Below are 12,821 nucleotides of genomic sequence, written 5' to 3' on the forward strand. Positions count from 1 at the left end.
CTTATCAGCTTTGTGAACACAGCCAGGGCGAGTCATATCTTTGGGTCCTAGTTGAAAAATTAAACTTTACACGACTGACTTTATAGATTTGCTGTGAGGAAAGCAATCAGTCACACTCAGTTGCTACTATAGGCATATTTTGCCTTGCTGTACCTATTTTGTGGGCGGCTAGATGGCGCAGCAGATAGAGTGCTGGACCCAGAGTCGGAAGGCTGACCTTCCTGAGTTCAAATCTGGCTTTACCAGATAAAGTCACTTCACCCTGCCTGCCTCATTTCCTCCTCTGCAAAATGAGCTGGAGAAGAAAATGGCAAACTCCTACTATATCTGTACCAAGAAAACCCCAAAAGGGGTCGCAGAGAGTCAGACATAACTGAAAAAGGACTGAACAACAACTCATATCTTAAGTTTCTGAAGGTCAAGAACCCAACCTTCTCAATTCAGTCATTCAAAATACAAAGATTAAATGTTTAGGATGTACAAAGTGCTGTATAATCACTGGAACGATTGGATGAGTAAAACACAGTCCCTGATCTCATGGGATTCATCACAAAGTAAAGGGAGACAGGATATGTACACAGATAAATACATATCAGAATATTAAATGCAAAATCTAAGTCAAGACAGTGAAATCTGATTTGGGACAGCATCTAGAAATAAGAAAGCGATTGTCCAGCTATCTTTCCGCCCTGGCCGATCCTTTGAGGGAGAAGGGGACATAGTGACCACCCCAAAGAGAGCATCTGGGATGAAGCAGGGCCTTGAACCTGTGCTACATCAGATCAGCAAAGGGCCTGAGAAGGAGAGCCTTGGAGAAGAGACGATTCCGGGGAGATCTGACAAACGTCTTCAAGTACTTAAGGGATTGGGTGGAGGAAGGATCGGGTTTGGTTCCAGAAAAGAGAGCTGAGTAAGGGGGTGGGGGGGAAGGGGCAACTTTAGACTGAGTATAAAGAAGCCTTTCCTAGCAGGCAGATCTAGCCTCAGGTAAAAGAGACAGCCTTTATGAACAAGGGCCTTGGAGGCAGAGAAGGATGGAGCCTCAAGCTGTCACGTTCCCCACACCTAAGGGAGGACCATATCCACTTTGTCAGGCATACAGATGCTTTTTTAAATGAATGTAAGGGGAAGAGCATCTTGGGAAATCTGGATGAGGGGAGCCCTGCTTCCTCTGTTGTCAGGTGTCCACAGATGATTTTCTTTTGAGGTCAGGGCAGCAAAAACCACTTCTGGAGCTCACCAGTCCAGGCAGCAGCTTAATCCAGGGGGACTAAACATACCCGACTTTCAGACTCAGACACGGCAGGCAGGGACTCACATGTCATTCTATGTTCTAGATTCAGTCATAGGTTAGGGCTCTGGTGGGGTGCCTGGCCAAGTCCCCTGGGGGCCCAAGAAGCTGTAGCTGTACGGGGGAACCTACCTTGCCGGCTGCAAACAGGTGGCAACCTTTGACGGCTTCAAAGATGCTGGGTGTGATATCTGGCTGGGCAGGGAGGTGGGACTGTGCTAGGGACTGCTTGACTTTCTTCACATCAACAAGGCATAAGGCCCTCTCTTCTCCTAAAGGGCAGAAAAACACAATGCTCACTGGGTGAAGGTCCCTCTCCTGGGGGCTCCCTGTCTATGCACAAGGAAAAGCTACTCTGGGAGTGGCTCGCTGGCTGACTCTTACATCAGTTACTTCAACAGACCTATTGATGTTCCAGGGCTTTCCTGAAAACATCAGACTACAGGGCTCTGCTGTAGGTGTTTTACAAGAAATTTCCCCCACAGTAGAAAAAGTAGGGCCAGGCCAAGAGAGTCCCTCATGGAAAGTGGATAGCGGCAAATGGGGGGAGGTCATTCAATTTTGCTTTGGAGAGGTTATCCTCTTCCTCTGAGATCTCAACCCCTTTTCCTCAGACAAGTCAGGCTAGGCTCAAAGAACAAGTGCGAGACAGACAATTAGCGCCCAAACAAAGCCATTCTCTGGGGCCAGGGTTAGAATAGTCCCATTCCAGATCCAGGGGCCGATGGTAAGCAGGCTACTTTCCTGAAAGATTAATAAGAATAACTAGCATCCATATAGCACTTTAAAGTTTGTGAAGTGCTTTCTGGAAGTTATCTGATTCTCGAAATAACTATGGGGGTAGGGGCTCTTATGATCCCTATTTTACAGATAAGGAAACTGAGGCTGAATTTACAATCAGGTCTTCCTGAGTCAAGTCCAGAATGCAGGTGTCTGGTGTACCATTGAACCCCTGCAAAGAAAAATAGTAAAGTGCCATTTCTCTGGCATGAGACCTGCTATCATGAGAAGCTTCTCCAGGTCCTTGATGATGTGAATTTGGAAGACAGCACCCACACCTGGGATGTGGGTCAGGGAATTCTTCAAGACATTCAGGGCATAAAGCCCTTCCTCAGTCCCAACCAGCACCACCTGCAAAGTCAAAAAAAAGTCCCAAAGAGCGCAGATGAGTCGAAGACTGCATTTCATGCCTTTGTTGTTTCCCAAATGACAGAAACAACGAAAACCAAAAGGAGATCTGTGTTCTTCCAAGGTGAGCCCACTGCTCCCCCAGATACCTGGTCACTGAAGGGCAAGGTGCAGTTGATATCCAGGCGATCCTCTCCTTCGAGCTTCAGCAGGGAGTTCCCAAGCAGCTTCTTTTAGGACATGAAAGAGAAACAGACGGGGTCAGATTTTATGGGAATCAGCCATGGACTGCCTACAGAGACTAAATAACCGAGGACCACAAACCAAGGCTCAGAGAAAATTCCCCCCAAGCAGGCCCTGGGCATCATCACCCAAGTGATCCCCTTGCCCCTACTCAGCCCCTGGGGCAGGGACGAAGGGATGTGGGCAGAAGCTGCAGAGGGTGACTGGGCACCTGCCGGCTGCAGCGGTAGGAGGCAGAGCATCAGTGAGCTGGGCCCACACAGGGAAAGTTCCCGAGAGAGACTGTCAGCAGCCTCTCACACGTACGAGGCTGCTGTCATCCACACAGCGTTCATACACATGGCAGCAGCACAAGTAGCTCACTACTCTCAGGGAAGACAAGCAAAGCATTCGCCAGGAAGCTGGCATTTCGGGGTTTCCAGCTCCCTGCTGTTTACAGTGGGTGAGCACATGCTCAGGATTGGCTTGTCTTCCTCAGAGTCCAGGAGCTGGCCTTTGCAGCTGTCCCTGTGCTTTCTCAGCACCACCTACATCTCTCAGGCCCTGCCTCCGTCTCAGAGGTCCCAAGACGGAGGCAGGCACAAGTGAGAGCAGCATGCAGACAGGAGGCACCTTGCCCACAACCAGGGACTCCCTCACCAAGTGCACACAAAGCAGCCTTTGGCTTTCAGCAGCTCACACTACCCTTTGTGTGCTTTCCTTAAGGATCACTGCAGGCCTTGTTGCCACAACTACAACATGCCGTATTCCTAAAATCGGGCGGGACAGAGAGATGCCAAGAGGCTGGGCATGGATGCACTGGGCATGTCACGGGCAGCACACCACACTTCTTACTGGGAGAACCTGAGGGGCTCAAGGAAGTCCGGACTATCACTGTCTCAAGTGACCCATTCAGTCCATTTCCAAAGGGAGAACCCAGTCTCCTATTTATACTCACAGCATCAGCCTCTGCTTTTTCCCTAGAAACTCTCCCACCTGCGACAACTGACTCTAAGGCAGTGACCCAGCGCTGCTTCTCTGGGAAGCTGGGAGCGAGTAAATATAGTGTTCTTCCAGGCCAGCAAGTGGTGTGAGGGTGAGATTCCATCTTCATTATGTATGGCACATCTAGAGAGATGGCACAGAGAGAAATGGACACTGGGTTTACAAGGGACTGTCCTCTGGGCTATCAGAAACAAAAGGACATCAGTGTCGGGAATGAGGCACTCTAAGGGCACAGCAAGGAGGATTGGAGCACCTCTGAACAAACTGAGGGTAGTGACTTCCTCTCCTTTTTCTGCTTACAAATAATATCCTGCCACTGCCGGTTCCTCCTCCCTCTCCCCCTTTCTCTCTTCCCTCCCCTCCCTTTCCCTCTCCCTTCCTGTCTCTCTCCTCCTCCCCCTCTCCCCATTCTCTTTGTTCCTCTCCCTCTCTCCCCCCCCTTCTCTCTTTCTTTTCTCTTCCTCTCTCTCCCTCTCCACATTTCTCTTTCTCCTTCTCCCCATCCCTTTTCCTCATCTTCCCCCCACTCCCTGTCCCTCCAGAGATGACTCCATGTGCTCTCTTACCTGTTTTGGCTGTATTTGCAAGTTCAGAGGCTCCCACAGCTCCATGAATGGAGACATCACCATCAGGAAGGCACAGCTCAAATTCTTCCACTGGCCTCTGTCCAGCTTGATGAAAGGAGGAAGAGCAGAAAGAGAAAACAAAAAAGGGAAAGAAAACAAGGGGAAAGACGGGGCCATGTGTAAAGAGAGGTGCAAAGGAGGCAAATGCATGGACAGAGGGGGAGGAGAAGAGAAAGACGGATGAGTGGCGGGCATGTGCTCACTCCCCTGGCATGTATCTGAAGGGAGGTCGACTACAGGGGTGAAGATTGCATTGGGAGCCCCAAGACAAGTGGGTCTTTTCCTCTAACAAATGGAAAGCTATGGTCAGGAGGAAGGCCCTGCTCACGCATGACCCAGGCCATTTGAAGGGCAATCCCTTTCTGCCTGAGATTACCTTCTCTGGCTTCACTGTCATAGATGAGTACTTTGGTTCCCTCCAGAACAATGTATTTCCTATCCCAGCCTTGTTGTCCTCGTTTATTATTTCTGGGAAAATAAAAAATTAAAAGGATGCTTCAACTTGCAAAAATTCTGGCCTTGGGAAAGAATCCTAGAAAGCCAAACTTCATTTGAGAATCTCAAAAAAGCAGCTGCCAAATGTGGGGGCCAATGGCACTGGCCAGGACAGCCTGGAGGAGCTCCCAGCTTCCTGCGCCGGTACCTGTCCGGGCTGAAACAGACTCAGCAGTCTACCTTGGCACCTTCATCCATCCTTCCAGACGTAAATTGGTGCTTGGCTCTTTGAGCTGCAGGCCTGGGGAGTTCATTTTGTCCCGGCAGAAGGCTTCAGTGAAGTGTGTGGCGTACTCCGCGGGGAGACCACAGGTAGCTGGCAGGCACGTGGAACACTTTGGGTGGCACATTACTTGGCATTCTGAAGAAGAGAGAAAAGCCACTTGAATACACGCAGCTGAACCAGGCCTCTGCTCAGCTCTTAACCAGGGAGCTCCAGGGCCTCTCTAGGTCACCAGCTCCCAGCAGCATTTCTCTCATCTGAAGTCTCCTCTCCTAGGGAACCTGGAGGGTGCCTCGGAGCCAGTTACATAAGAGAGAAAACAGAAGGTCACACTTCTAGAACCAAGGTTACAAAATACCACCCAGACTAACCATAAACACTATGTTAAAAAGATTGGCTTTATGTTCCAATTTCAATCAGAACCAACAAATCTCCTGAAAATAAGCCTGCTCTGACAGAATAAGAAATAAGCAAAAACCCATGGTTCTTGCCAAGACAGCTGCACAACGAATGGCAGTCACACACTAAAGAAATATAGAAACATATTTCTCTAAGACAAAGGGAGAATCATATCTTTGTGTGATTTCTGATATCATGAGGAACTTCTCTAGAACCCTTGAAAAATAGAGGAGGGTGAGAAAATAGACTTGTTAATTGAAAAGATAAAACTGAATTAAGCCATGTTCCTTTTTTTAAAAAAATAAAAAACCAATAAAGTTAGCAGAACATACAGACAACCACTCCAAATCCACAAGATCTGTTCTTACCAAGACATTTGGATGCCTGCCGGCCAAAGTGCACAGTATCCAGACACACTGCACACTTTGTTGCTCTCATGTTCAGTCCCACATTGAATCGATGTGGGATGTTGTGGTGCATTCGCTCTTTTAGACGCCGATTAAACTCTGGAAAGAAGGGAAGAAAAAATTAAAGTCATACCAGAAGAGGCTGCTTAATAACTATTTTAATACCATATGCTCATCTGTGTTTAAAATTAAAATTCCTTTAACCATTAAATTTTAAGCTTCTATTAAGTAATATCTTAAGCCTCACTTACATGAGGTTTCAATTTCAAATCTCTGTTTTGTTTAACTATGCAGATAACAATTTCTTAATGTCTAAGTAAATGGTATTCACAAATCCGTGTGACCGGAAATGCAGTCACCATTCTCTGGCCTGTTGGCTGACAATGAACCACTGTGCTCACTCCAATAACCTATCCTTGCACTCCAGCTCTTTTCAGATGGCCCACCGCGGCCAGGGCGTGACATTGAGCGTAATCCCAAGGGCTGTGCCAGTGGAACAACACAGAGACCTTGAGCCCTGATCAGATGATGGACCATATCTCTGTTGCTCTGTTGCTTTTTTTTGGAAAGGCTTATGACCAGGCTGGCCATGGGAAGATGATTTATTTATCCACAGCTGTAGCTCCAAGCTGGAAGATGCTAAGGAAGAAGATGTCAAAGTGTGCGGAAAGGAAGCGCTTTGATCTGCAACCGAAAGGGCCAAGACCAACACCCATGAAATCACAGATCCTCTCTTTCGAATTAACATATATTAGTAGCATTTATTTATGTGAATTTAGCTACTTTTGAGTCCAAGAAGAACCCAGGCTCCAAGTCACAATGTCAGCTTACCTTCTGGCGTGGAAGACTCTTTTCTCCGACTAGAAGGTGGAGCCAGCAAACTTATTGGATTGGGCTGATGCTCTGGGGACCTCACTATGGCAGACATGACGATCTGCTGCCTTGCAGTGGCTGGCGTGGATGGGTGGGGGTGATCTGATGCTTTACGATGGGCAGCTGGAGACAGACCAATAAAATGCCTAGTAAGGCATCAGAAAAGGGAGAAGCAGCACAGCTGCGAGTCTGCTGGGTCATCCTCAGGTAGGGTCTACAGAAAGCAAGATGCCCTTGGATGGATGCATTGTACACAACCTCCTGAGGACCGAGATCATGTGGCCCAAATACAGGCTGTGCTGAGGAGTGTAAGAGGATGCAGACCCTCCACCTTTTTCAGAGCCTGCCCGATGAAGCTCCTACCTTCTTCGCGAGCCGATCGCAGCTCACTCCGAGTTTTCTGTAGCGCCTCCTCCAGCTCCGCACAGCGGGCCTTCTCCTTCTCCAAGGCCGCCTTCAGCTCATTGTACTGCAGAGGAACCTGTGTGGGTAAAGCAGGGTCCTCTTTCCGTCGACTAAATAAGCCCTAGCAATGGAAACAGAGATAACTCCTAACTCCTAGAAATTGGTGCTTTAAACTAGCTAAAGGAAAGCTGCCAGGGTGCAAAGCACAAAAGCCAGCGGGCATACTCACTGTAAGTGTATTTAGTAATAATTGCATTTGAAGGGGGAAAATGTTAAGATGAGTCACGGTCAGCTCTTCCCAGCTGTAAAAAATGGGGGTATGGAAGTTTTCAGCAAGAGGGTTAAAGATGCTTAATTTGCCACCACCTCTTCATTTACATTTCCAAGGTAGCAGAATCATCTCCTGACAGTCTTTATCCTCAAAAAATGCAAGTAGAGTATGAAGTTATGGACAGATTGTTCAGAAGTCAATCTCTCCTTTGTCTCTTATAATTCTAAATTATAAGACAGAGGTGAGCATTCAATAGAGGGGAGGGAGACGAGACACTTGAACAATGTTAATGAAATGCCAAAATGAAAGAGGGACTCATTAAATAACAACAACCAAAAAAAAAAAAAAAAATGCACAAAAGGAAGAAATAAGATTAACTTTACAAGGGGAAAAAAGTTATCCTATGGATGAACCAAAGCACAAACAACCACTCATGAAAAGAACATACATCCAGCTTAGCATGGAACAGTCCTTTGCTAAAACCATTTTAAATCAGAAACACTAACAGAATCACACAGTCACAGGATCTACAGGAAACTACAACTTTCTCTGCAAGACAGCTGAACTGTTATTTGAGGAAACTCTGTTCCTAAAGTAGCTTTGTTTTAGAGATGTTTTGGCTGGCTGGGGAATTCACTCCTCAGCCCCTCAGTCTTCTAGACAGTCTCAGACTTTTCTTGTACAATCCCAGCCATGACTACAGCAGAACCAAAACCCAAGGCCCAAGTCCTAATGTCAATTAAGATAGTCGCAAATTGCTCAGAGAGCTTTTTAGAGCTCACAGTCCTTAGAAGCCTATGGTCTACTGTCCTGTTCATGAATCTGGGGCCCAAAGAGCTAATTTATTTAGCAAATAGTATATTTGGGTTATGAAAATATGTTTTTGCACATAAAATATGTATATACATAAAGTAACTCATACATTTTCATTTGTTTTTATATTTTAATGAACAGGAAGTAAGAAATACAGCCATGGGGAAGAAAGGGGAAGAGGCCTGAACTGCTAGTTCCATCTTGTTTAAGTCATTCCTCCTTTCTGGACCTCTGTGTCTTCATCTGTTAAAAGAAGGGGGTGAATTCCTTAGGGTCTCTTCTAGCTCTTCACTTCTATTCTGATCCCTTCACTATTCTCTAGTTACTCTAAGAGTGATTCCTCTAGAGCAGGGAGACCCTAAAGCATTAATGGTGATGGAAGCTAAATGGCTCCTTCTAAGACTTGGCTAACAGATCTCAACTGATGACAGCATAATTGATCTTTAAGTACCTTTTTCAAGCAAAAAAGAAAGGACTTCCTTTGTTCTTTATGGCCTGTGCATGACTGTGTCAAAAGAGAGTCCCGAGAAGTGGACTATGGATTCTTGCTTTCTGAACCCTTTCACCCACCTTTTTCTTCTTAGCAGGTTGGTCCATCTTAGCCTGCAGAAAATCAATGAGCTTGGTTTGCTGGGAAATGGTACCCTCCATTTTCACTTTTTCATGAGAATACAGGACCTAAAAGTTGTAGTAAAAGGAAATCAACTTTAAAGGAGAAGTTTGCTCAACCTCCCTCCAGAATCACCTACAACTGTGACTGAGGAATATCAACAAAGGCTCATTCTGCATTTAAATGCTCTCTAATCAGTATACATTGGCCATTTAAAGGCACAACAGCAGGAGAGAAAACGTTTCAGTTCAGATTTCTGGCCAACTCATACCTGAATATTTTCCAGCTGATATTCCAAATCGCTCCTTTCTGTCTTGAGCAGGTCCGCTCGATCTAGAGCCTCTTGGAGTCCTTGAGTCAAACGGAAAATGTGATTCTTCTGCAAGTCCATTTGTTGCTGCAGTTTTGCTTGCTGATAAGAAAAAAATGTAACACAACTTGATAGAATATATAAAGCAATGAGGAATCCTCCTACTTCTTTTCCATCCTGCTTATTTTGGATGCCTTCTTGCTCCTCTCCCCCAATCCCTTCTTAAATGATCTTCCTGAATCACAGAACTCTCAGGAAGGGAATTCCCTCTCCCAGTGTAGATCAACACCTGTCCTGAATCCTCTTCTCTCAAAGGGTGTCCTGAGACTCCACAAAGACTCCTCCCTTAGTGGCCCTGGCTTGTTTCAAGCCTCAGTTCAAACCCCGTCTTTTTAACTGCTAATATTTTTCTCTTTCCAATTACCTTTCTTCTTACATGTAACCTGGTTCTTTACATATATGCTGTCTCCCCTCTGAATGAGTCATTATAAACCAGGATTATCTACAACTTTTCCTGCCATTATAAAGTGATGCACCAATTAAGGAAGACTTTTCAGAGAAATTTCAATCAAGAACAAACACAAATCCTAACATTATACATTGAGGCTCTGCCAAAATTATCTGTGAAGCTGCCTTATAGATAAAACCAGCTTAGTCAAGCACCAGAAAGTTCTTGCTATAAATAATTCTCTTCCCTCTTTGGATCAGAGGACAAACAGACCAGATTTATGCTGAATTACACTTTATAATGACTAGTTTTAAAGCAACATTTCAAATGTGTTAGCCTTGTGTTTCTGAAGACCTTTACTTTCCACCTCTAGAATTCCTTTCTCACTAAAGTATAAGTATACTTGTAAAGTATAAATTATGCAGTATGCACTAACAGCTCAGCATGCACGCATGTATACACACACACACATACATACATACACACACACACACACACATACACACACACTCCAATTATCACAGCTTATTCAAATGATCTTTTTTTTTTCAGGGCAAATAGAAAAATTATTCTACTAAGGAAATAAAAATTTACTTTCTCAACCCACACATCACAATTTAAAAATTAAGCAAAACTAATATTAATGAACTAATCAAGATGAATAAATGCAAATGCAAAATGAAAATAACCTATCTCCTGGGCACATGATGCAAAAAAAAAAAAAAAAAAAAATCAACTCTGGTCTTTATTAGAATTCCAATGAAAATTTTCAAGTAGATTTTCTAAAAGCGTGCATTAATATACATCCTACAGAACCAACCAGTTAATTTGTTCTGCTTGTTCCAAGTGTGATGCTTTCAGACTTATATGCTTCAAGGATCAATGAATTTGATGGTGCTGATGACACTTCTCTGACACAGACTACAAAGTCCTCTAGAGCCTCCCCAAAGAAGAGAGCTTGACATCTTAATCTTAGTTCCATTTTTCATAGTGAAATTGTGTGTGTATGTGTATGTCACATTTGAAGGAAACTCGCTTTAAGGCTTTGCACCGCAGAGAACTGATGGAGTGGGTTAGGGGTTCATTTGATGGAACCAGAGGCTTCAGATTATAGAGAATGCAGTTGTGCTGAACTAAAGCTCTTGGTAACTACCCCAGCATGATCTTTGAGCTGAGCATTATTTGATACAGTAAATAATGAACAAAAGGAAAAGAAATAAATGTCAAGAACTATCATTGTACACTTAGGAGATATTCGATCATGGGAAAAATGTCTTTGGAGAGGGGAAAGTGCAGACCCTACAGTCATCAAAGGGCCACCGAGGCCTTTCCAAGAGATTACTACCTCACATGTCATAGATCTGGCTGTCACTGTAACACCTTCTTTACCAAAAAATGTTCAATTTTATTTCTTCGAAGATTTCTCTCAGAATTATTTCAATTTCAGAAGGGAAGTCAAAGAGGAAAAAGGAACTGCCATATAAAACCCCAAATTCTCCTGGTCTGTAAGGTAGAAGGGGGCATCCTGGGTCTTACTCTCTGTCTTGATTTCCCCAGTTCTGCATTTTCCTTCTCTGGCTTGAGCCCCTACAAACCAGATCACGGGTTTTCTGGATTATCAGTTTAATATACCCCATTCAAAGATGGAATTCTCAACATTTTTTCAAAGGACAAAAAAGAAGTAATGAACTATAAACAGATAATAAGCCTTTCAACATGAGAGCAGGTGTTTCCATAAACTCTGAAGTTTATGGCTTAGGCAAACGGCAAGGTCGACAAGAGCAATTTGCCACCTCCCCCATCTTTCCTTTCTCCCTCATTCTTCCTCTATGTCTCTCTTCCTTCACTGCTCTGTTAGTCTCTCTTGCAGATCTCTACTCCTGAACTGACAAAATATACAGAATATTTATAGCATTTCCATATATATGTGATCTCACCAATAAAGAAAGGACCTCCAGCAGTAAAAAGTACAGCCTGCCAATGAATTTTAATCCAATTTGATTCTTAAACATATTGTCCCATTACTTCAGCCAGAGAATCCATCCAATGTGCAGAAGGCCTTTTTTTTTAGTTATTTTTGTATTCATGGGTGCTAGTTCAGTTGTAAGATTGTTTATCTGGTTTCCTCTTTCTCCAATCAATATATGTCCTCAATGATATTTCTTATACCAATTCTTTTACATTAATTACTTTCAGGAACACACTGCAGGATACTTGTTCTGATAACATATTTTTTCACAACACTTTGAATCATCCACATTTTTGATTCTTCAGACTATATTTTCTCAAACCTCACAAGCATGCTGCACTTCTTGGAGAATATCTGTATAGTTTTGTTTTTGTTTTTTAATGACATTTTGGACCACAGAGATGCTTATTGGTAGTTTAAAAAATCATTAAACAATTTCTCAATTGCATTCTACATCTTCCATTTTCAATACTCTATTTGAAGCCCAGTTCATGGTTCACCTGTTTGTGTCCCACTGCATAGACAATATGTAATTTGGCATTTTTCATCTATTTGGATTTCCTCTGTTTGAATGGTTAACACCAGACCCTTCTAAGAGCATATAGTTCTCATTTAGGAAAGTCCTCAGTATTCCAGAACTTAATACAATCAAAACAATGTCAGCTATAAACAGGAGCATCTGAAGGGTCTCACTATCTATAGAAAATTCCCCTTCCATTTATATCTTAAGTAGGGAATCCCCTTCATGAAAATGGAAAGCATCTTTAGCAAGCAGAGCCCTCTTGTTTCATCCCTCTATTAATGTCAATTCATGAGGGTTACCAAAGAACAAAACCTCTAGTTGCATGAGGAATCATGCATTAGCTTAACATATGTATTTAATTCTTTGTTAGATGAGAGACTTTAAGGTTATGCTTTATTCTACCAAGTCAAATGATTTTTTTTGGAGAGAAGAGAGAATCAATAAACAAGAAACACAGTGGAATATTATTTTCTCTGGTCATTTGTTTAAATGTAATAATGTAATCTTCCATAGAGAACTATTTGCAAAAGCCTGACTTTTCATTTTGGGACAATGAGAAAGCTATATGGGTCAATTATTATCGATGCTCTCTAGATCACTTTCTTTAGGCAAGAATATAATCTCTGATTTTTTTTTTTTTACTCTTCTTGTTGTACTGTCTTTTCCCTGAGATACATGTAAAATGATCCCTCAATGCTTTCACAATTGTAGCACTTCAGCAGTCAGATTACAGTCTCTTCAGCAAGTATGGGGCCTGATCCAGCCATGTGAACCAATGACATGTCTGTTCTTAAAGTACCCTG

The 12,821-nt window shown here is 43.6% G+C and overlaps 1 protein-coding gene across 9 annotated transcripts in view; it reads right to left on the minus strand.

The window, feature by feature from the left end:
• The window catches only part of CIT (citron rho-interacting serine/threonine kinase), a 151,200-nt gene that overhangs the window by 11,027 nt on the left and 127,352 nt on the right, over positions 1 to 12,821 (minus strand). For 7 of the 9 annotated variants that reach the window (XM_031948704.1, XM_031948703.1, XM_023497176.2 and 4 more), the window contains 12 exons: positions 9,040 to 9,180; positions 8,729 to 8,836; positions 7,033 to 7,195; positions 6,628 to 6,792; positions 5,758 to 5,895; positions 4,948 to 5,128; positions 4,649 to 4,740; positions 4,213 to 4,317; positions 3,600 to 3,769; positions 2,569 to 2,649; positions 2,287 to 2,422; positions 1,424 to 1,563 (listed from right to left, as the gene is read on the minus strand). In XM_031948704.1, the coding sequence (XP_031804564.1) occupies positions 1,424 to 1,563; positions 2,287 to 2,422; positions 2,569 to 2,649; positions 3,600 to 3,769; positions 4,213 to 4,317; positions 4,649 to 4,740; positions 4,948 to 5,128; positions 5,758 to 5,895; positions 6,628 to 6,792; positions 7,033 to 7,195; positions 8,729 to 8,836; positions 9,040 to 9,180 (1,620 nt within the window). The remainder of the gene's footprint in view (positions 1 to 1,423; positions 1,564 to 2,286; positions 2,423 to 2,568; positions 2,650 to 3,599; positions 3,770 to 4,212; positions 4,318 to 4,648; positions 4,741 to 4,947; positions 5,129 to 5,757; positions 5,896 to 6,627; positions 6,793 to 7,032; positions 7,196 to 8,728; positions 8,837 to 9,039; positions 9,181 to 12,821) is intronic. The other 2 variants (XM_031948702.1, XM_003761183.4) reach the window with 1 other exon arrangement.

The sequence above is a fragment of the Sarcophilus harrisii genome, chromosome 1 (assembly GCF_902635505.1).
Source record: "Sarcophilus harrisii chromosome 1, mSarHar1.11, whole genome shotgun sequence".
NCBI classification, from domain to species: domain Eukaryota; kingdom Metazoa; phylum Chordata; class Mammalia; order Dasyuromorphia; family Dasyuridae; genus Sarcophilus; species Sarcophilus harrisii.